This window comes from Macrobrachium nipponense, chromosome 2 (assembly GCF_015104395.2).
Source record: "Macrobrachium nipponense isolate FS-2020 chromosome 2, ASM1510439v2, whole genome shotgun sequence".
NCBI lineage: Eukaryota > Metazoa > Arthropoda > Malacostraca > Decapoda > Palaemonidae > Macrobrachium > Macrobrachium nipponense.
This window is the reverse complement of record NC_087201.1, coordinates 80,148,491-80,172,845: the sequence shown is the minus strand read 5'-3', so window position 1 is coordinate 80,172,845 and position 24,355 is coordinate 80,148,491. Positions and strand designations below refer to the sequence as shown.

Below are 24,355 nucleotides of genomic sequence, written 5' to 3'. Positions count from 1 at the left end.
ATGCATCTTGTGAAAATAGCAGGAAATCAAAATTATATACATTATTTCAGTCACAAATGGCGGTATTCGTTTGGTCTTCCGACCAATGTATGAAAAAGACACCAAGCAGAGACGAGTACTTCATGTGGTCTACATACCTATCAGTGACTGTTAGATGCACCATGGCACAATCCTTCAGGGGAAAAGACTGGTCTAGAATCAAAACGGCTACACAACAGATCCTAAAAGGGAGGCGATCACTGAGGACCGGCGTGTTGTGGACCTCAACCACAACCGCCGTCGCTATCTTCACCGGCGGTATAGTGACGGTCGGTTTCCCGTTTTCAAAGATATTTGGATCAACGATCAGCTAGAAAATAAACACGCAGGTCGGACTGGGTTTAAGGTTACAACCCACGCGTTCGAGACGAAGCGTTTGTAAACAAAACCGTTTTCCGCGCTCAGATATCGAAGGTTTTCTCTTATTATTTCTTTTTTATGTTTTCTTTTACTCATTCGTAATTATTCAACAGGAAACGAAAAGGTCATGGGAATAATGCAAGAGCAGAAAGTCATTGTCTACCGATAACTTCCTTTACGAATCGACAAAAGTACAGTTGAGAAAAAATTATGAAAGTCAGTTGAAATTCTTAGTGGATTTTTATGGAATTCATGGTCCAGATAGAGCTAAATTTATCAATAAAACTGCCTTGCCGTAAAATGACACAGGATAAACAACAATAACAGGAGAATGTATGAAGAAGAAATGAATAGATATTTATGTAAACAAATGCCTCAGTTTTGGTCGCAATCATAATGGGGTAGATAACATGAAGAAATATCATGTCCAGCTTTTTGTCCTTTTTCAGAGTTAAATATCTTTTTCAGGAACCAACATTAAGGGATACCAAACTAACTTCACGATATCAGAAGATATGATAAATAACATAGAATAAAAACAGAATTCCTAGAAACATTGAATTAAAATTTTGAAAAATAATAAATCTGTGAACTTTCGGCTTTATTTTCAAGTGAAAAGTGAAGCACATTACTCATACAGATATGGGACAGAAAAGTTCTTCTGTAGAAGAAATCAGACTATATATATATATATATATATATATATATATATATATATATATATATATAGATATATATATATATATATAGGTATACCCGGTAATACCACGGGAGACAATGAAAACACGAGAACTGCCTAGATCTTTCGGTCCTAACGACCCTTTACTTAAGGCAAGTAAAGATCTCGGCAGTTCTTGTGTTTTCATTTTCCTCCGTGGCATTACCTTTATTTATGCGTAGCATCACGTTTTATATATTTCGTGATAAAGCTTTCATATATATATATAATATATATATATATATATATATATATAATATATATAATATATATATATAATATATATATATATATATATATATATATGTATATATATAAGTATAATGTATATATATATGTAAGTGTTTACATAATAAAAATATGGAATGTTAGTCCATATATATAAAAGTCTGAAAACTAAAGAGGTCAACCAGATTGCTTGCAGGAATGTGATCAGACTAGAGACGCTAAAGAATAACCTTTCCGTCACCTGTAGTCATTCAATTGTTTATAAAACATTAGTCCAAGCTCCCTGCTTGAGACAACTACCGCCTACGTGATCTGTAGCGTGTCTCATTTGATTGTGTGTTCGTATGAAACTATGTCATTGTATGTATGTTCATATGTTCGAACTACTGTCTGTTCCCTCATAACTTGTAACAGAGGTGGTAGACAGGCAGAACAGAGTTAGCTATCGTCATTAGAAGACCTGTACCTCTTTACCTAAGCTTTATCATGTAGAGGAATAGGATTAGCCATCATCATTGGCAGAAGCGATCAAGCTATCGTTATTAGAAGACTTGTACAATCATATCTGATCTTCACCATGTAAAACTTCAGAAGAATATATAATTTTTTATACTTAGTGTTTTCTACAAGAACCTCACCGAACCATGAGTTTAACACATCGTCGTAAAGATAATACCGACTTCGTAAGTGATCTACAAAACCCCAGACACTCCATTGAAGATGGAAGTGCAATACAACCGACGTAGCGTATAGATTATCGCTAGTTCTAACATTACCTCATAGGGCGCCTTATCATACAAGGCACAAGCCCTAATATTGGTGGCCAGCGTACCAGAAGAACTCTACAACGTCCTACGAAGAAAAAACCAGAATAATAAATCATGTATCATAAGAAGTCAACGACGACGGAAGCAGCAGATTCTTCAAGCAACCTAGTAATCATCGTTAGTGAGGCGACTTCAGAAAACAATAAGAACTTTCAACGACGACGAAAGCAACAGATTCTTCAAGCAACTTAGTATCATCGTTAGTGAATAACTTCAAGAAACAAACCGAACGCGTCTTCAGCATCGGAAAATCTTTTCAAGGGCTTCGAATCATCGAAACCAACGCGCACGGAGGAAACTGAAGCCAAACCAGGTCATCCGCTAAATAGAGAAGGAGGACCAAGGCCGTGTGTCGTTATCGGAACACCGTGACTTCCCACAAAAGCAAGCTAAGTACAATTTTTTATTCATTTGGAGTAACTTAGAGTGTTTCCTTTGCAGGTCGAATTTCGTTATTCCTGTGGCTGAAGTTACGAGACATTCTTAATCTTACTTTTTTACAGAAATTATCAACATCATTGAGATTTCGCTACTGCGAGTTTTTATCTTTGAGTGTCTGTTTCCAGAAGTTTCTACTGAAATATCATAATCATATACTATGTTAATTTTATCATTTTTGGGTGATTATTAATCCCTTACGTAACAAATCATATTAAACAGTGAATATGCGTTTACGCAGTGGACGTCTGTATTTATACAGATGCATGGATAGGGTCGTTAAGCACCGTAGTGATTAGAAAACACACAAAAAAACAAGTGGAACACCCGTACAAATCTTATATAAATTAGAGGTAACACTATTTCGGGTCATGACAATAAATGCTCCTTTGCAAAGTCCCGATCCGCAGTTTTAGCCTTGAGTTTTTGAGTTTATATAAAATATCGAACCTCAATGACTCAACTCAACTTTAAAAATATGGCTGGATTGCAAGGAATAACATGTCTGTAAAAACTTTCATCAGGCTAAATGCGCTGACCAGGATCCCTCACTATTTCAACATTTTAAATTTTAGCAAAGAATGAAGTACAAACAGTTAATATTGAATACAGTAGAGATAACTTGTCTTATTAGTAATCGCTCAGTTCCTAATAGTTCGTCATTCATTGCTTTATACGTAACCAGCAACATAATGCTAAAAACACACAATACGTTGCCGATGGTAATAAAGAGAAGGATCCTAATTATTACAAAAAGAAATAGAAACAGTAGCCTTTCAGAATCAAACAAGCAAACTCGGTTACTGTGTCACCTAGTCAAGCGGTCAAGGTTAGTCAAAAACTGCCGAAGTGTTCAAAGCATAGCAAATTCCACACAATAAGCGACTCTAAGCAGAGTGGGGAAAAGCGATGTTGGTTCATACCAATATCTTTTTGAATTAAAAAGGATTTTTCCTATGAAACACACGACCGTATAAGTAATCAGAGCAGGTTTTCGTTTTAATTTTAATACATTAAGTTATAATAAATACTGGTGGATTAAGCCCAACTGTACGCGCCGTAAAAATTAGAATATCTTGTTTTTATTCTTTAGTACACGTAATATCTTGTATTTACGGACTCACCCGTCTGTTGTTCGAACTTCCCTAATGAGAAGTCCGGATAAGCGAGCGCCTACAGATACCTCTATAGTTATAAAAAAACATTGATCTGTATCTAGTGTAATTGTAAGATTCATCTAGGGGTATACAAAATATTATCTTACATCCTGCAAAATAAGGCGTGTTTATCAAAGGAAAATCCTATAAACCTTCAAACATATTAAAAATCCGTTTGAACAAAAATGAGACAGTTAATCAATTAATACCTTATATAAAGGAACTATACATTTGTCTCATAAATCGTAACATTGTTCAAATGACCCAACAGAATTCTCCCACAACCGCAGTCACACTTTGCACGCAAAATCTCGAGAAGCATGGCACCCTCGAATGTCTTAGTGCGTGTAAAAAGACTTTGCTGGGAAATGAAATTTTAATCCTTCCCGACACTCTGAAATATAACGATTTCCGCGAACAAAGCCCTAGACACAGTTGACTCGCCGCAACATGTTAATCTAGTAATCCACAAAACTTATACATATAAATATCGCATTTTTTATTGTTGCTAATTTTTAATCACGCCCAACCAGTCGTGGATGAATCTCTCTGATAATCTATCTAAAGTAATATCCGTAAAGTCATTCAAGCAGAGGTGATCAGCAGAATTTTTTTTCTTATCTTCTACTGAATACCAGGAAGTTTCTCCACTGGCGAGTGATCTCTGGAAAAAAACGGATGTAATTTAACACAAAACACGGTCTAAGGACAAACATAAAGCTATTTACGTACCTTCGTATAGATTCTCAATGAAATTTTAAAATAGAGATAAATGACGAAGTTGAAAAATGTTAGTAATAGGAAGCGCCATTAGGAAATCAAATAAGCCCATATAATTTTTCCCTCAAACGTCATGCCATAAAAGATCGGACTTGGCGTATCTGCGCAGATTACTGTCGCTTAAACAAGGAAACGACTCCCGATAGTTTCCAGTGCCATGTACCGACGACATCTTATCTCTGTTAGGTTAGAATAAATTTTTCACCAACTTGGACTTACTTAAATGCTTTTACCAGATACCATTACCTAAGTGATTGTACCTCATACACCGTTTTTCAGCACACTCGGGACATTATCAATTTTTACGTATGCCTCCGGCTTACGTTGCGCCCCAATTACAATATAGTGTTTGGAGATTTTTAGGCGATAACCTACATGCCTATATGGATGATCTTGTAATCTTTTCTAATACCTTAGAATACATTCATAAAGTAGAGCTAGTGCTACAGAGACAAAGACAAATAATCTCAGAGTAAACATATCTAAATGAGAGTTTTTAAAACCGAACATGTTTATCTAGGTTTTATGTGTCTGGTCAAGGTCTTAAAAGTAGTCCATGGTAAGGTGTCGGCTATTCATAACTTTCCGGTACTTATTAACGTAAAAGGGTGGGGGATACAGCACTTTTGCGCTGTAGTGGGTATTACAATCGATGTAAATATGTAACTCTTCAATCATGACAGCTCCTTTAACCAGATCTTACGAAGAAGAGCGTAGATTTATTATGGTCTAAAAAGCATCAACAGGCGTTCGATATCTTAAAAGCGGAATAATGCAGCTCACCTAACTTAAAAAAATCCCTGATTTAAATAAGGAATTTTTTTTTTTTTATTGCAACAGACGCCTCAGACCAAGGGGTAAGAGGGTATTACTTCAGTAATATGATAAACAGTTCTTTCCTATAGCTTTTTATTCACGTAAACTAAAGCCCTCTGAAAGTAAATATCAGTAATAGCAAGGAAGGGCTAGGTATCTTTAAACTCACTAGTACATTTTAAGTTCATAATCTATGGCTATCCTGATAAAGGTCCTTACCGAACATGAGTCCTTTACCGAGTTTTTCAAAGGCTTTAATCACAGTCCAAAAGGAACTCGGTGACAAATGATCATTCAGGTCTTTGGAGCCAAGATAAGATATCTACCTGGGAAAGCAATTATCATAGCTGACGCATTATCCCGCAAATCCCGCACCATACTGCAAAGAACCATTAATTAGACTAAAAATATAGAATATCCGTGCCTATTGTTAAAACCGTATCTAAACAAGAAAATTCCTTAAACCAAGAGATCGCGAGCATTGATATCTGGGTCGGAGCGCAGAACTGTTACAAACTGAACAAAGCAAGAGTCAGCAGCAATAAGCAAAATAATAAACACTTCGAACGAAAACAGGGTCAGCAGCAGCTAAGCAAAAACAATAAACACTTCGAACGAAACAGGGTCAGCGGCTAAGCAAAAACAATACACACTTCGAGCAGAAACCCTAAAGCAAAAGTATACTTAAGGTATGTGTATCAGAATAATGTAATCAAATGTAGTATATATGTAGGTCCGTGACGAGGAAAACCCGAAGAAACACAGCAGATGACTAATGACCAGGTAGTAATAATAATCTCTTTCATACCAATCGTCATAAACTGGTTTTGCATTCCGTCATCCAGGGTTCCTACTATGTCACAGAAAGCCAAATCACTATTTTACTGGCCTACAATGCTTACAGATATAAAAAGCACATAACTGATTGTAACACGTGTCATGAAGACAAGGGACACACTAAGACACCTGTCAGTTTAAGGGCCTATCCTGTGCCAAATCAATCCTTGAAAGAATATACTTAGAATTATTAACAGAGTTACGAGTCTGACAGAGGGAATAAACACTTCTTAGTGTTAATAGTTCCTTGACACGTTATATAGAATTAATAGCACTAAAAACAAACACCGCAATTGAGTGCGTTACGAATATTTATGAGTGCTAAATCAATAAATATGGAATTCAACACATAATAATCTGTGACTCGGGTGGTGTAAATCAATATAATCTCCTTAACACGTTGTGTGAATTCCTTTCCATTAAGAAAACCAATAATATATTTTATCACCCAGAGTCAATCGGTTTGGTAGAATAACGGATAATTAAATAGGAAGTGTCAATGTCTTACGAGTTCAACTCGTGATGTTGGATCCGAACTGGATTATAGCGGTTCTCGCGGTTTTAAATACCTTTATCCTTCATATCTCGTATCTGTAGAAATGATGCCGCAAGTAGCCTTATACGGTACGCCGCTAGAACACTTTTCCACATATTCAAGCCAACCATTATGTATCAAATAATATATAAAAAAAAAATATATATAAATAAATATATAAAAAAATAAAATAAATATGGATACAAGTGGAGTCAATATAATACACTCCGTAAGAAGTCGGAAGGGTTACAAATTATAATAAGAAAGGAATCACGATAAAATCAATAAGCAAAACGTAACCATAGATAATTCAAATATCCAAATATATATTGCGGTAAAAGATTTGAAACTCTAACTTAACGCTTTAGTAATGACACCTTAAGCTAAAAGTTCAAACACATATCAAAACAAAACCTACTGACATATTTGTCTGTCCCGGTGATTTATATTCGTAGTCAATGAAAAAAAAAAATAATAATAATAAAATAAAATAAATAAATAAATCAAATAAAAGAGATTTTTATTTTTAAAGTCAGGAAGAAAGTCTAGAAGTGAAAATGTTATCTATGAAATAATCCTATATGGAATCTTATACAGGGCTAATAATATATATAGAATTTGTATGGAAACCTTTTTCATTAGTTTCAATAAGGAATAATTTAATTTAACATAATCATGCAGTTTTCCAACATGAAACTAATATAGTGTTCAATTTTGGCGGTACTGTTTTTTTTTCAGACATTCTTCTCATATTGGGTCGAGTATTAAAAAAAACAAAAAAATTTATCCTAAAGTCGTATCTCTTACAGCAAGTAACGTAACTCTTAAGCTGGTGACGACGTCATCAGTTCTAGAAGGTCTGTCGCGTTTGCCGTATCAGCAGTGATTCCTTTAACCTCAAATATCTGCTTACACAGGCTTCATCTGTGTGTCGTCTCTGCTTGCAAAAGCAGATTGACTGGAGAAAGGAATGCTTAGCCCGATAATTCTCATGGGCAAGGCAGACGTTAGGTACAAGTGTCTATCGGTGTGCGCAATGCAACTTTAGCTAAGGAGTTGCAATCATTTTAAAATTAATACAAATAAGCAAATAGAATTTCTATAACAACAAAAAGAATTAATTTTCTGAACCTCATAGACATTTAGAATTATCACGATATGGATATGGATTATTTACTTGCAACATTAGCGTATTACAATCCAGGTAAATCAACTTCATGGTAAAATGTCACATTTTCTTGAAAAACCCAAAGTTTATATAGTAATTAGTTACATAGTGGGTTTTTCGTTGCATCTCCTACCTATTAATAATGTTTTAAAAGTTAACATCAGAGGATGTGCGCGAGAAAATTGGATATGAAACTTTTGTTAGGGCACATAGGATCAGATTTATCACAACTTAATTTTAGTTAGCATAGAGAAATACAGAATCATGTTAATAATTCTCTTTGACTCTTATGTTGCCTGGCAATATTACAATAGCTCCATTTTCCACTTCTTGTCGAGTAACTTACTACGCAGTAATATCGAATTTTCTTTGAGATTCGTAATGATATATATTTATTTTTTTTATAATATGGATATTTTTACTAGTCATCATAGACCTGGATAGGTTCACTCATTGTTAATGCCATGGATAAAAAAGTTTGTACAGCGGACTCTTTGAATTCCAAAATATCAGCGAATTCATGTGGGTTACGTCTGGTCTAAATGGCTCTCTCCCCTCCCGTATTTGGATGTTGTCTGAATTTACTCTGCCCTTGTGACAAGTATAATTTCACTTGCAGGCTGATTAATGGAACCTGGTTACAGTATCCTGCAGTACGAGAGTTTTCACATCGCAACTTCAAAAAATCGTTCGTCGCAGCGGACGACTACAGTCAAGTAACAACCGCCTACAATGTGAAAGGAATTTCATGGACTTCTTCGACCGACACCGTATCTCGTCGTTAATCTCGTTTTAATGCGGAAGGTTCCGGCGGCTGTCGGAATCGACTACGAATGGGGCATACATCCTATGGTGTAGCCGAGGGCTGGGGGTACACTACCGTGAGAAATGGAAAATGTTAGTTGTCTCCAGAGGAGGAGAGCAAAAGGGGGTGAGGGGGGGTGCGCAATTTCCCAGGTGGGAGATGTGTATGCTGGGCGGTGGGAAATTGATCTAAGGGTTTGCTCCAATCGCCTTTCCCTTTTACTATCTCGGTCAGAGTTCAGCGACTCTCCGACAGAGGGGGTTTATGTCTTCTTGATACCCCATCCAGGTTCCTTCCCATCCTACCATATGGTTCATGCGCGGTTCAACATGGCTGCAGCCGGCGGGGGAGCCCAAGATGCCTGTGGAAATAATCTCGAGGCAAGCGTCGGGAAGGACACAGATGTGAGTCACAGATAATTCAAAGAAAACAGTGGAAGCTGGTCACGAAGGGGGTTAACTTATGATGTCTGTACTTTACTGAATTTCCTTATTAAATAAGTTGTTTTTGCTTGGTTCTAGCTTAAATCCAGAGCAATATATATACATATGCAAAATAATATATACCATGCAACATGGTATTTATTATTTTGGTCTCTGATTAGTTTTAATATTTGAGAAATGATTGTCGGGATTACCTCAAAATACCAGCTTCTTTTGAACATACACTGTATCAGCTATAATCACTATATTTGGGTTAATTAATAACTATCATATATACTTTCTAATTGCTTTTTTTATTTGGATTAACAATACAATTTGAAGAACTTTCACATCATTGTCTTAACCATAATATCTGCCACCTCCATGACCAAATCCACCAAATCCTCCACCAAAACCTCTATGGAATCCTGGCTCAGCTTCAGGTTCGGGTTCAGCTACTGGGCTCCTCTTTCCACGGTAGCCTCCATATCCGAATCCATGTCCACCAAATCCTCCAAATCCTCCACCAAAACCTCTATGGAATCCAGGCTCAGCTTCAGGTTCAGGTTCAGCTACTGGGTCCTCTTTCCACGGTAGCCTCCATATCCGAATCCATGTCCACCAAATCCTCCAAATCCTCCACCAAAACCTCTATGGAATCCAGGCTCAGCTTCAGGTTCAGGTTCAGCTACTGGGCTCCTCTTTCCACGGTAGCCTCCATATCCGAATCCATGTCCACCAAATCCTCCAAATCCTCCACCAAAACCTCTATGGAATCCTGGCTCAGCTTCAGGTTCAGGTTCAGCTACTGGGCTCCTCTTTCCACGGTAACCTCCATATCCGAATCCATGTCCACCAAATCCACCAAATCCTCCACCAAAACCTCTATGGAATCCTGGCTCTGCTTCAGGTTCGGGTTCAGCAACAGGACTACCTGCTACTATCCCGAAAAGGACCACGGCTAGGGTGGCAATGATCGTCTGTAAACATTATTGAAAATATCGGTATAATTACAACTCAAAGAAGAAATATTGTTCATTTGGAGTACTGTATCAGTGGTTAAACTGAAAACATTAAACTGCTTTATAAATGTTTCAAACCGATTTTTATCTCAAGAAACCTTCCTTTTAATAAAGATGTCCTTAACCAGTTTATGATATAATCTAATATAATATAAACAAAGCATAAAGATATTCTGTAATTAAAATTTTATGTTCAGAGATTAAGATATGTATTTGGAATGATATCCTAAAAGTAAATAATCATTGAATTGCATTAGTGATTATGAACATAATAAAAATTGTCAATGAATCGTTCAATAATAACTACTAAAGAATTCCTTAAACAAAAATGCGAATTATAAAAGACACATCAATATAGGCATTTTGGTATTCTTTTACCAGTTCACTTTTTTTAGGCCGTGATCATAAATGGAACACTGAGACTAATACAGTACTTTTATTATTACTTATATGACAGGCAAGGAAAATGCCTACTACGTTCTTGGCTAGTTTGAAAATTGATGATAATTATGCTCATTGACTCTCTCTCTCTCTCTCTCTCTCTCTCTCTCTCTCTTACCTTAGACATCATCGTGCAGTACTTGAGAGACGACTGTGCTGAATGGATTCAGGGATCCCCTTATATACTAGTGTCTGAAGAAGGTCAAACGTCCTTCTCACGATCTTGAAGAAAATAACAACGTCATCGGCTATTAGTAAATGGTAACGATAATACTTTTTCCTGCTTTTCATATCCTTTGAACCAGACAATCCAATGGCCTTATTATTTAAAATTTTTATGCATATACCAGAGTCAAAATAAGTATTGCATATATATATATACATATATATATATATATATATATTATATATATATATATATATATATATATATATATATACATAGAGTACTAGCAAACGCAGTATGGACAATATACCACTCAAGTTCAAGCACACACCTTCATGATATAAAGTTTCCACACTGACATTGTGTGGAGAGACGTGAATCCTCTTGGCACTGTTTTGTAGAAAGATTTTGAAAAGTAGAAAAAGGAAAAGCAATTACCGTTATCCCTCATCTTTATCAATACACAATGACGAAGTTATTTTCTTCAAGATCTTAAAGGCCAAGGGAAGGACATTTGGTTTCCCTCAATCACTATATAAGGGGATTCCTGGGTCTCTTTCAGCACAGTTGCCTCTCAAGCACTGCAAGATGCCCTCCAAGGTAAGACAGAAAGGCAGACAGACAAAAAGACAGACAAACACACAGAGAGAGAGAGAGAGAGAGAGAGAGAGAGAGAGAGAGAGAGAGAGAGAGAGAGAGAGAGAGAGAGAGAGAGAGGGAACGTAATTATAGTTAGATCACCATTTCAAATATATATATAGATCTCATAATATAAAATGTAATAGTAGCATATCCTTTTCTTTGACATGTTATTTCGCATCAAACTATAAATAGTAGATGAGAGAGAAATCTGTCTGAAATATACTTACCACCATTCAGAACTTCAGTTTGAGCAATAGTGTGAACAATAGTGTGAACTGATAATTCCTGGAAAACAAAAAGTAAAAAATCCAACAGATTTTTCTAACATATTTCTTGGTTTAGAAGACACCATTCAAAATTTATCGGTACATTTTCTGCAGACAGTTATTGCCACCTTCACTGTGGTCCTTTTCGGGATAGTAGCAGCTGGTCCAGTTGCTGAACCCGAACCGGAAGCAAATCCTGGATTCCACAGAGGATTTGGTGGAGGATTTGGAGGATTTGGTGGCCATGGATTCGGATATGGAGGCTACCGTGGAAAGAGGAGCCCAGTAGCTGAAGCTGAGCCCGGATTCCATCGAGGATTTGGTGGAGGATTCGGAGGATTTGGTGGCCATGGATTCGGATATGGAGGCTACCGTGGAAAGAGGAGCCCAGTAGCTGAAGCTGAGCCCGGATTCCATAGAGGATTTGGTGGAGGATTTGGAGGATTTGGTGGCCATGGATTCGGATATGGAGGCTACCGTGGAAAGAGGAGCCCAGTAGCTGAAGCTGAGCCCGGATTCCATCGAGGATTTGGTGGAGGATTTGGAGGATTTGGTGGCCATGGATTCGGATACGGAGGCTACCGTGGAAAGAGGAGCCCAGTAGCTGAAGCTGAGCCCGGATTCCATCGAGGATTTGGTGGAGGATTTGGTGGTTTTGGTCATATTGGAGGAGGCAGATATTATGGTTAGGACAAAATTTCAAAAGTCCTTCCAATTTACATACGTTTAGAAATAAAACTAATTTTCAAAACACATATTCCTTTTATTTCCCATAACCAATAAAGCGATTAAACACATTTGATTAAGGATCATGAGAGACTGAAAATAATTATTTCCCAATAATAATGAATTCAAGAGTACTATATAAAATGACAAAAGATGAGTTGGCTGTCACCGAACTACTAAGCTACTCTTCCTCTTGTTAAGTTTAAGGTTTTATGCAAATCTTATCAAATGAATATCAAAATCTGTGAATTGTTCTTGTAAGAGCCTGAGAAGGAGGGGTTGATGCTTTGTAAAGGAATCCTTTTTCCAGGAAAGCATAAAATTAGGTGCATGAAAGCAGCCCTTAATAGGAAGATGACAAAGGGAACAAATAAGACAATCTATGTATATCGTATTTAGACGATTAAAACGAGATCGAACTCCTATTGATTTAGGTTATATGCTGTAATGTCGAGAAACCAAACCTCGACTTAACAGATGCAGTAGGGATGGTATATTCCCATTTCCACAGTCATTCGCATCAACATCAATATAATCGTAAATGCGTTAGGATCATTGAGGACCACTGCTGTGTACATCTGAGTCACAAACGGCTTTACTATCTTCATCGCCAGTATAGTGATAGTCGGTGCTTTCGAAATCTCCCATGAATTTTTAGACAACGATAAACAACTGGCTGTGAAAAAAATATATATTTGGTTGTACGGGGTTCTAGGTCCCAACACCCGTATAGATATAAAGCTTTTTTAAATATAACAGTTTTACACTAGTGTTTGATTTTTCTTGTTTTCCTCTTTCCATTATAGAAATTCTGCATGAAATGAAGTCTTACAAATATTGAAAGATTGTTGAGTGGTGATCTAGCGATGAAATATCTTCCATACAATTCAACAGGAATTCTAAAGAACAAAAGTAACTAAAGATGGATGCAAAATTATAAAAAAATAAAATAAAACAGTGAAAAATCTGTGATGGAGAACACTATCGTTAAAAAGCCTCCCCAGGCCTGCATATATAGTGCTTAATATAAACGATTTATAGCAGTGACTGACAGGGTTTGAGAAACCCTGTTTCCTGAAGAATAAAAACTAATTTTTTTGTGTGGTCTTTTCATTCAATAAGTTAAGCTTATTACAAAGAAATTAGACTCTTGTTATCTTTTTGTGCAAGTGCTCTTTTCGTATATACTAAGCTTGTGAATTTTGGGATAGCGACAGATATCTTAAATAAAATATCGTTCTGATTTAATAAGAGATAATAACCAGATAGTGAATAACAAATCTAAACACGATCATGTACTTTGCTGAGCTTTTAAAATGAACTATTAGTCGCATTATAACATCATGAAAATTGTTAGAGAATGTGTCTATCAATATTATTTATCACGATTACATCAAATTATTTCCTTAATAATCACCTGACAGGCAATATATGTAGACCTCATTTCCTGTGTAATGTTTCATCTTTCCTTTAGGGACTAACTTCAGGCACCATATTCCAGTCTCATAAAAAGAGGATTTCATAGTCTTCTAAATAGAAGAATACCCTCTAAAATCACTCTCCTTTCCTTTCTTTTTCAGGTTCCATCTATAACTTTTCAAAGATTCTATTACTCCCTTGATAACGATTGCACAATCCTACAAATTTGTAGATTAACCGGACAAGAGGGCACGCAGCATGGTATAGATCATTTTGAGGTATATCCTCTTTTCATGATTTACCAGTGGTTCCTGATTAGTTTTAATATTTGAGAAATAATTGTCTGTATTACCTCAAAATACCAGCTTCTTTTGAACATACACTGTTAGCAGTTATAATCACTATATTTGGGTTGATTAATGACTATTATATGTACTTTCTAATAACTTTTTTTATTTGGATTAACATTACAATTTGAAGAACTTTCACATCCTTGTCTTAACCATAATATCTGCCACCTCCATGACCAAATCCACCAAATCCTCCACCAAATCCTCTATGGAATCCTGGCTCAGCTTCAGGTTCGGGTTCAGCTACTGGGCTCCTCTTTCCACGGTAGCCTCCATATCCGAATCCATGTCCACCAAATCCTCCAAATCCTCCACCAAAACCTCTATGGAATCCAGGCTCAGCTTCAGGTTCAGGTTCAGCTACTGGGCTCCTCTTTCCACGGTAGCCTCCATATCCGAATCCATGTCCACCAAATCCTCCAAATCCTCCACCAAAACCTCTATGGAATCCAGGCTCAGCTTCAGGTTCAGGTTCAGCTACTGGGCTCCTCTTTCCACGGTAGCCTCCATATCCGAATCCATGTCCACCAAATCCACCAAATCCTCCACCAAAACCTCTATGGAATCCTGGCTCAGCTTCAGGTTCGGGTTCAGCAACAGGACTACCTGCTACTATCCCGAAAAGGACAACGGCTAGGGTGGCAATGATCGTCTGAAAACATTATTGAAATTATCGGTATAATTACAACTCAAAGAAGAAATATTGTTCATTTGGAGTACTGTTCACATCAATGGTTAAACTGGAAACACTAAATTGCTTTATAAATATTTCAAATTCATTTTTCTCTCAAGAAACATTTCTTTTAATAAAGATGTCCATAACCAGTTTACACTATATTCTAAAATCAAATAAATTAAGTATTAAGATATTCTGTAATAAGAATCTCATGTTCAGAGAATAAGATATGTATTTGAAATTATTTCCTAGAAGTAAATAATCATTGAATTGTATTAGTGATTATGAACATGATTAAAAAGTGTCGATGCGTCATTGAATATAAATGAAGTAGTCTACTAAAGAATTCCTTAAATAAAGACGCAAGGTTTAAAAGACACATCAATATAGTCATTTTGGCATTCTTTTACAATTCGCTTTTTTTTAGGTAGAGAGATCATAAATGGAACACCGAGACTAATACAGTACTTTTATTATTACTTATATGACAGGCAAAGAAAATGCATACTCCGTTCTAGGCTAGTGTGAAAATTGATGTTAATTACGCTTATTGACTACCTTTCTCTCTCTCTGTCTCTCTATCTCTCTCTTACCTTTGACATCATCGTGCAGTGCTTGAGAGGCGACTGTGCTGAAAGGGATTCAGGGATCCCCTTATATACTAGTGTCTGATGAAGGCGAAATGTCCTTCTCACGATCTTGAGGAAAATAACAACGTCATCGGCCATTAAGTGAATGGTAATGATAATACTTTTTTCTGCTTTTCATATCCTTTGAACTAAACAATCCAATGGCCTTTATATTTATAGGTGTTATGAATATACCAGAATCAAGATATATAATGGATATATGTATATATGTATATATATATGCACATAGAGTACTAGCAAATGCATTAAGGAAAATGTACGGCTCAAGTTCAAGTACATTCCTTCATGATATAAAATTTCCTCACTGACATTGTGTGGGGAGAGACGTGAACCCTCTTGGCACTGAACCTCTGCCAGTAATTTTTTCGTGGAAATTGAACGGTTTTGTTCAAAGATATTGAAAAGTGGAAAAAGGAAAAGCAATTACCGTTATCCCTCATCTTTATCAATATACAATGACGAAGTTGTTTTTTCAAGATCTTAAAGGCCAAGGGAAGGACATTTGGTTTCCCTCGATCACTATATAAGAGGATTCCTGGGTCTCCTTCAGCACAGTTGCCTCTCAAGCACTGCAAGATGCTTTCCAAGGTAAGACAGAAAGACAGACAGACAAACAGACAGACACACAGAGAGAGAGAGAGAGAGAGAGAGAGAGAGAGAGAGAATGTAATTATAGTTAGATCACCATTTCAAATACATATATAGATCTCTTAATATAAAATGTTTTAGTAGAATATCCTTTTCTTTGACATGTTATTTCGCATTAAACTATAAACAGTAGATGAGAGAGAAATCTGTCTGAAATATACTTACCACCATTCAGAACTTCCGTTTGAGAAATAGTTTGAGCAATAGTGTGAACTAATAATTCATGGAAAACAATAAGTAAAAAATTACAACAGATTTTTCTAACATATTTCTTAGTTTAGAAGACACAATTCAAAATTTATAAGTACATTTTCTGCAGACAGTTATTGCCACCTTCACTGTGGTCCTTTTCGGGATAGTAGCAGCTGGTCCAGTTGCTGAACCCGAACCGGAAGCAAATCCTGGATTCCACAGAGGATTTGGTGGAGGATTTGGAGGATTTGGTGGCCATGGATTCGGATATGGAGGCTACCGTGGAAAGAGGAGCCCAGTAGCTGAACGCTGAGCCGGATTCCATCGAGGATTTGTTGGAGGATTCGGAGGATTTGGTGGCCATGGATTCGGATATGGACGGCTTACCGTGGAAAAGAGGAGCCAGTAGCTGAAGCTGAGCCCGGATTCCATAGAGGATTTGGTGGAGGATTTGGAGGATTTGGTGGCCATGGATTCGGATATGGAGGCTACCGTGGAAAGAGGAGCCCAGTAGCTGAAGCTGAGCCCGGATTCCATAGAGGATTTGGTGGAGGATTTGGAGGATTTGGTGGCCATGGATTCGGATACGGAGGCTACCGTGGAAAGAGGAGCCCAGTAGCTGAAGCTGAGCCCGGATTCCATCGAGGATTTGGTGGAGGATTTGGTGGTTTTGGTCATATTGGAGGAGGCAGATATTATGGTTAGGACAAAATTTCAAAAGTCCTTCCAATTTACATACGTTTAGAAATAAAACTTATTTTCAAAACACATATTCCTTTTATTTCCCATAACCAATAAAGCAAATAAACTCATTTGATTAAGGATCATGAGAAACTGAAAATAATTATTCCCAAATAATAATGAAGTCAAAAATACTATATAAAATGATAAAAGGTGAGTTGGCTGTCACCGAACTACTAAGCTACTCTTCCTCTTGTTAAGTTTAAGGTTTGTGCAAACCTTATCAAATGAATATCAAAATCTGTGAATTGTTCTTGTGAGAGCTTGAGAAGGAGGGGTTGATGCTTTGTAAAGGAATCCTTTTTCCAGGAAAGCATAAAATTAGTTGCTTGAAAGCAGCCCTTAATAGGAAGATGACAAAGGGAACAAATAAGACAATCTATGTATATCGTATTTAGACGATTAGGACGAGATCGAACTCCTATTGATTCAGGTTATATGCTGTAATTTCGAGAAACCAAACCACGACTTAACAGATGCGGTAGGGATGGTATATTCCTATTTCCACAGTCATTCGCATCAACAATCAACATCAATATTATCGTATATGCGATACTATCATTGAGGACCACTGCTGTGTACATCTGAGTCACAAACGGCTTTACTATCTTCATCGCCAGTATAGTAATAGTCGGTGCTTTCGAAATCTCCCAAGAATTTTTAGACAACGATAAACAACTGGCTGTAAAAAAATATATATATATTTGGTTGTACGAGGTTCTAGGTCCCAACACCCGTATAGATATAAAGCTTTTTTAAATATAACAGTTTTACACTAGTGTTTGATTTTTCTTGTTTTCTTCTTTCCATTATAGAAATTCTGCATGAAATGAAGTCTCATAAATATTGTAAGAATGTAGAGTGGTGATCTAGCGATGAAATACCTTCCATAAAATTCAACAAGAATTCTAAAGAACAAAAGTAACTAAAGATGGATGCAAAATTAAATTTAAAAAAAAAAGTTAAAAACCTGTGATGGAGAACACTATCGTTAAAAAGCCTCCCCAGGTCTGCATATATAGTGCTTAATATAAACGATTTATAGCAGTGACTGACAGGGTTTGAGAAACCCTGTTTCCTGAAGAATAAAAACTTTAATTTTTTGTGTAGTCTTTTCATTCAATAAGTTAAGCTTATTACAAAGAAATTAGACTCTTGTTATCTTTTTGTGCAAGTGCTCTTTTCGTATATACTAAGCTTGTGAATTTTGGGATAGCGACAGATATCTTAAATAAAATATCGTTCTGATTTAATAAGAGATAATAACCAGATAGTGAATAACAAATCTGAACACGATCATGTACTTTACTGGGCTTTTAAAATGAACTATTAGTCGCATTATAACATCATAAAAATTGTTAGAGAATGTGTCTATCAATATTATTTATCACGATTACATCAAATTATTTCCTTAATAATCACCTGACAGGCAATATATGTAGACCTCATTTCCTGTGTAATGTTTCATCTTTCCTTTAGGGACTAACTTCAGGCACCATATTCCAGTCTCATAAAAAGAGGATTTCATAGTTTTCTAAATAAAAGAATACCCTCTAAAATCACTCTCCTTTCCTTTCGTTTTCAGGTTCCATCTATAACTTTTCAAAGATTCTATTACTCCCTTGATAACGATTGCACAATCCTACAAATTTGTAGATTAACCTGACAAGAGGGCACGCAGCATGGTATAGATCATTTTGAGGTATATCCTCTTTTCATGATTTACCAGTGGTTCCTGATTAGTTTTAATATTTGAGAAATAATTGTCTGTATTACCTCAAAATACCAGCTTCTTTTGAACATACACTGTTATCAGTTATAATCACTATATTTGGGTTGATTAATGACTATTATATATACTTTCTAATGGCGTTTTTTTATTTGGATTAACATTACAATTTGAAGAACTTTCACATCCTTGTCTTAACCATAATATCTGCCACCTCCATGACCAAATCCACCAAATCCTCCACCAAATCCTCTATGGAATCCAGGCTCAGCTTCAGGTTCGGGTTCAGCTACTGGGCTCCTCTTTCCACGGTAGCCTCCATATCCGAATCCATGTCCACCAAATCCTCCAAATCCTCCACCAAATCCTCTATGGAATCCAGGCTCAGCTTCAGGTTCAGGTTCAGCTACTGGGCTCCTCTTTCCACGGTAGCCTCCATATCCGAATCCATGTCCACCAAATCCACCAAATCCTCCACCAAAACCTCTATGGAATCCTGGCTCTGCTTCAGGTTCGGGTTCAGCAACAGGACTACCTGCTACTATCCCGAAAAGGACACGGCTAGGGTGGCAATGATCGTCTGTAAACATTATTGAAATTATCGGTATAATTACAACTCAAAGAAGAAATATTGTTCATTTGGAGTACTGTTCACATCAATGGTTAAACTGGAAACACTAAATTGCTTTATAAATATTTCAAATTCATTTTTCTCTCAAGAAACATTTCTTTTAATAAAGATGTCCATAATCAGTTTACAATATAGTCTAATATAAAAGAAATTAAGTATTAAGATATTCTGTAATAAGAATCTCATGTTCAGAGAATAAGATATGTATTTGAAATTATTTCCTAGAAGTAAATAATCATTGAATTATATTAGTGATTATGAACATGATTAAAAAGTGTCGATGAGTCATTGAATATTAATGAAGTAGTCTACTAAAGAATTCCTCAAATAAAGACGCGAATTAGAAAAGACACATCAATATAGTCATTTTGGCATTCTTTTACCAATTCGCTTTTTTCTAGGTAGAGAGATCATAAATGGAAGACTGAGACTAATACAGTACTTTTATTATTACTTATATGACAGGCAAAGAAAATGCATACTCGTTTCTAGGCTTGTGTGAAAATTGATGATAATTATGCTCATTGACTTTCTCTCTCTCTCTCTCTCTCTCTCTCTCTCTCTCTCTCTCTCTCTCTCTTTTCTTACCTTCGACATCATCGTGCAGTGCTTGAGAGGCGACTGTGCTGAAAGGGATTCAGGGATCCCCTTATATACTAGTGTCTGATGAAGGCGAAATGTCCTTCTCACGATCTTGAGAAAAATAACAACGTCATTGGCCAGTAAGTGAATGGTAATGATAATACTTTTTTCTGCTTTTCATACCCTTTGAACTAAACAATCCAATGGCCTTAATATTTTAGGCGTCCAGCGCTAAAACCCACACTCACCACATTTTAAAATAATGGAGAATAAGGCCTTTACATGTGTAAATTTAAAAAGGCCATAACTTTTATTTTTCAAGATATTTTCTTCGGGTTTGAATTTTTGTAAGGTTTAGGACCCCAAAAATATGATGTTATATAAGAACAAAAAATTAGACTGATTGATTGTATGATTGATTGTACAATTGATAAGCAAAATTAATGCTGATATTTACAAAAGTACAGATCATAAAGTGCAAAATTAAACCATATTCTCATCATCAAAATATACACTCACTTATACCATTCGAAAGAGGAAACGAAGGGGATTCCAGATGTACGATAAAATGCATTTCTCAAATTTGTGGCGAGTGTAGGTTTTAGCACTGGACGCCTCAGTTATGTGTTATGCATATACCAGAATCAAGATATATAAAGGATATGTATAAATGTGTAGATATATATATGTATACATACATACATATATATATATATTATATATATATATATAGATATATATATATATATATGCAGAAAGCCAGGTACTATGCCGTACTCTAAGTAAATGGGGATACAATCCACAATGAAGTAAAATCCTCTTGTAGTTTAAAATATATATTTCTTGTACAGGATTAAAGCTTTCGACCATCAACTGTGGTCTTGTTCACTAAAATGTTACATATATATATATATATATAATATATATATATATATATATATATATATATATATATATATACAGAGAGTACTAGCAAATGCATTAAGGAAAATATACGGCTCAAGTTCAAGCACATTCCTTCATGATATAAAGTTTCCTCACTGACATTGTGTGGAGAGACGTGAACCCTCTTAGCACTGAACCGCTGCCCGTAATTTTTTCGTGGAAATTGAAAGGTTTTGTTCAAAGATATTGAAAAGCGGAAAAAGGAAAAGCAGTTACCGTTATCCCTCATCTTTATCAATACACAATGACGAAGTTGTTTTTTCAAGATCTTAAAGACGAAGGGAAGGACATCTGGTTTCCCTCAATCACTATAAAAGGGGATTCCTGATTCTCTTTCAGCACAGTTGCCTCTCAAGCACTGCAAGATGCCTTCCAAGGTAGGACACAAAGACAGACAGACAAACAGACAGACACAGAGAGAGAGAGAGAGAGAGAGAGAGAATGTAATTATAGTTAGATCACCATTTCAAATACATATATAGATCTCTTAATATAAAATGTTTTAGTAGAATATCTTTTTCTTTGACATGTTATTTCGCATCAAACTATAAACAGTAGATGAGAGAGAAATCTGTCTGGAATATACTTACCACCATTCAGAACTTCAGTTTGAGCAATAGTGTGAGCAATAGTGTGAACTAATAATTCATGGAAAACAATAAGTAAAAAATTACAACAGATTTTTCTAACATACATCTTGGTTTAGAAGACACAATTCAAAATTTATAAGTACATTTTCTGCAGACAGTTATTGCCACCTTCACTGTGGTCCTTTTCGGGATAGTAGCAGCTGGTCCAGTTGCTGAACCCGAACCGGAAGCAAATCCTGGATTCCACAGAGGATTTGGTGGAGGATTTGGAGGATTTGGTGGCCATGGATTCGGATATGGAGGCTACCGTGGAAAGAGGAGCCCAGTAGCTGAAGCTGAGCCCGGATTCCATCGAGGATTTGGTGGAGGATTTGGAGGATTTGGTGGCCATGGATTCGGATATGGAGGCTACCGTGGAAAGAGGAGCCCAGTAGCTGAAGCTGAGCCTGGATTGACCATAGAGGATTTGGTGGAGGATTTGGAGGATTTTGCGGTGGCCATTGATTCGATATGGAGGCTATCCGTGGAAAGAGGAGCCCAGGTGCTGAAGCTGAGCCCGGATTCCATAGAGGATTTGGTGGAGGATTTGGTGGTTTTGGTCATATTGGAGGAGGCAGATATTATGGTTAGGACAAAATTTCCAAAGTCCTTCCAATTTACATACGTTTAGAAATAAAACTTATTTTCAAAACATATATTCCTTTTATTTCTCATACCCAATAAAGCGATTAACACATTTGATTAAGGATCATGAGAGACTGAAAATAATTATTCCCCAATAATAATGAATTCAAGAATACTATATAAAATGATAAAAGATGAGTTGGCTGTCACCGCACTATTAAGCTACTCTTCCTCTTGTTAAGTTTGAGGTTTGTGCAAACCTTATCAAATGAATATCAAAATCTGTGAATTGTTCTTGTGAGAGCCTGAGAAGGAATCCTTTTTCCAGGAAAGCATAAAATTAGGTGCTAGAAAGCAGCCCTTAATAGGAAGATGACAAAGGGAACAAATAAGACAATCTATGTATATCGTATTTAGACGATTAGGACGAGATCGAACTCCTATTGATTCAGGTTATTACTGTAATTTCGAGAAACCAAACCACGACTTAACAGATGCAGTAGGGATGGTATATTCCCATTTCCACAGTCATTCGCATCAACAATCAACATCAATATTATCGTATATGCGATACGATCATTGAGGACCACTGCTGTGTACATCTGAGTCACCAACGGCTTCACTATCTTCATCGCCAGTATAGTGATAGTCGGTGCTTTCGAAATGTCCCATGAATTTTTAGACAACGATAAACAACTGGCTGTAAAAAATATATATTTGGTTTCACGGGGTTCTAGGTCCCAGCACCCGTATAGATATAAAGCTTTTTTTAAATATAACAGTTTTACACTAGTGTTTGATTTTTCTTGTTTTCTTCTTTCCATTACAGAAATTCTGCATGAAATGAAGTCACATAAATATTGTAAGAATTTAGAGTGGTGATCTAGCGATGAAATATCTTCCATACAATTCAACAGGAATTCTAAAGAACAAAAGTAACTAAAAATGGGTGCAAAATTATAAAAGAAAAATAAAATAAAACAGTGAAAAATCTGTAATGGAGAAAACAACGCTAAAAAGCCTCCCCAGGCCTGCATATATAGTGCTTAATATGAACGATGATTTATAGTAGTGACTGACAGGGTTTGAGAAACCCTGTTTCCTGAAGAATAAAAACTTTATTTTTTTGTATAGTCTTTTCAATCGATAAGTTAATCTTATTACAAAGAAATTAGACACTTGTTATCTTTTTGTGCAAGTGCTCTTTTCGTATATACTATGCTTGTGAATTTGGGGATAGTGTCAGACATCTTAAATAAACTATCCTACTGATTTAATAAGAGATAATAACCAGATAGTGAATAACAAATCTAAACACGATCATATACTTTGCTGAGCTTTTAAAATGAACTATTAGTCGCATTATAACATCAGGAAAATTGTTACAGAATGTGTCTATCAATATTTTTTATCACGATTCAGCAATGTATTTCCTTAACAATCACCTGACAGGCAATATATGTAGACCTCATTTCCTGTGCAATTTTTCATCCTTCATTTAGGGACTAACTTCAGACACCATATATCAGTCTCATAAAAAGAGGCTTTCATAGTCTTCTAAATAGAAGAATACCCTCTAAAATTACTGTCCTTTCTTTTCTTTTTCAGGTTCCATCAATAACTTTTCAAAGATTCTATTACTCCCTTGATAACGATTGCACAATCCTACAAATTTGTAGATTAACCTGACAAGAGGACACGCAGCATGGTATAGATCATTTTGAGGTATATCCTCTTTTCCTGATTTACCAGTGGTTCCTGATTTAGTTTTAATATTTGATAAATAATTGTCTGTATTACCTCAAAATACCAGCTTCTTTTGAACATACACTATTATCAGCTATAATCACTATATTTGGGTTGATTAATGACTATTATATGTACTGTCTAATTGTTTTTTTTATTTGGATTAACATTACAATTTGAGGAACTTTCAAATCCTTGTCTTAACCATAATATCTGCCACCTCCATGACCAAATCCACCAAATCCTCCACCAAATCCTCTATGGAATCCAGGCTCAGCTTCAGGTTCGGGTTCAGCTACTGGGCTCCTCTTTCCACGGTAGCCTCCATATCCGAATCCATGTCCACCAAATCCTCCAAATCCTCCACCAAAACCTCTATGGAATCCTGGCTCTGCTTCAGGTTCGGGTTCAGCTACTGGGCTCCTCTTTCCACGGTAGC

General features: G+C 36.2%; 3 protein-coding genes and 1 pseudogene across 4 annotated transcripts; 2 read left to right on the top strand and 2 right to left on the bottom strand.

Annotated features, from left to right (window-relative positions):
• Window positions 1-9,423: 9,423 nt before the first annotated feature.
• LOC135220704 (keratin, type II cytoskeletal 2 epidermal-like) lies at window positions 9,424-10,746 on the bottom strand (annotated as a pseudogene).
• Window positions 10,747-11,289: 543 nt separating this feature from the next.
• On the top strand, window positions 11,290-12,420 carry LOC135221466 (uncharacterized). The gene is made up of 2 exons (XM_064259216.1): window positions 11,290-11,359; window positions 11,782-12,420. Exons 1-2 carry the CDS (start codon window positions 11,348-11,350, stop codon window positions 12,355-12,357), a joined length of 588 nt encoding a protein of 195 aa, XP_064115286.1. The 5' UTR covers window positions 11,290-11,347; the 3' UTR covers window positions 12,358-12,420.
• A 1,818-nt stretch (window positions 12,421-14,238) lies between these two features.
• On the bottom strand, window positions 14,239-20,045 carry LOC135220705 (ctenidin-1-like). Of its 2 annotated transcripts, none has more exons than XM_064258114.1 (2): window positions 20,018-20,045; window positions 14,239-14,814 (listed from the first exon to the last, which is right to left on the bottom strand). In XM_064258114.1, the coding sequence occupies exons 1-2, from the start codon at window positions 20,027-20,029 to the stop codon at window positions 14,311-14,313; spliced, it is 516 nt and encodes a 171-aa protein (XP_064114184.1). In that variant the 5' UTR covers window positions 20,030-20,045; the 3' UTR covers window positions 14,239-14,310. The 2 variants fall into 2 exon arrangements, with proteins under 2 accessions (XP_064114184.1, XP_064114183.1); XM_064258113.1 differs by lacking the exon at window positions 20,018-20,045 and adding an exon at window positions 15,432-15,466.
• A 1,254-nt stretch (window positions 20,046-21,299) lies between these two features.
• On the top strand, window positions 21,300-24,354 carry LOC135221233 (keratin, type I cytoskeletal 9-like). The gene is made up of 3 exons (XM_064259050.1): window positions 21,300-21,333; window positions 21,701-22,171; window positions 24,238-24,354. The coding sequence occupies exons 1-3, from the start codon at window positions 21,322-21,324 to the stop codon at window positions 24,352-24,354; spliced, it is 600 nt and encodes a 199-aa protein (XP_064115120.1). The 5' UTR covers window positions 21,300-21,321.
• Window position 24,355: the final 1 nt, after the last annotated feature.

Bases quoted from the DNA above. Each gene is read 5' to 3' on its own strand.
- LOC135221233 (XM_064259050.1), top strand. The intron at 22,172-24,237 runs GTTAGGACAAAA...TTTCCACGGTAG, and splicing joins TGGAGGAGGCAGATATTATG to CCTCCATATCCGAATCCATG.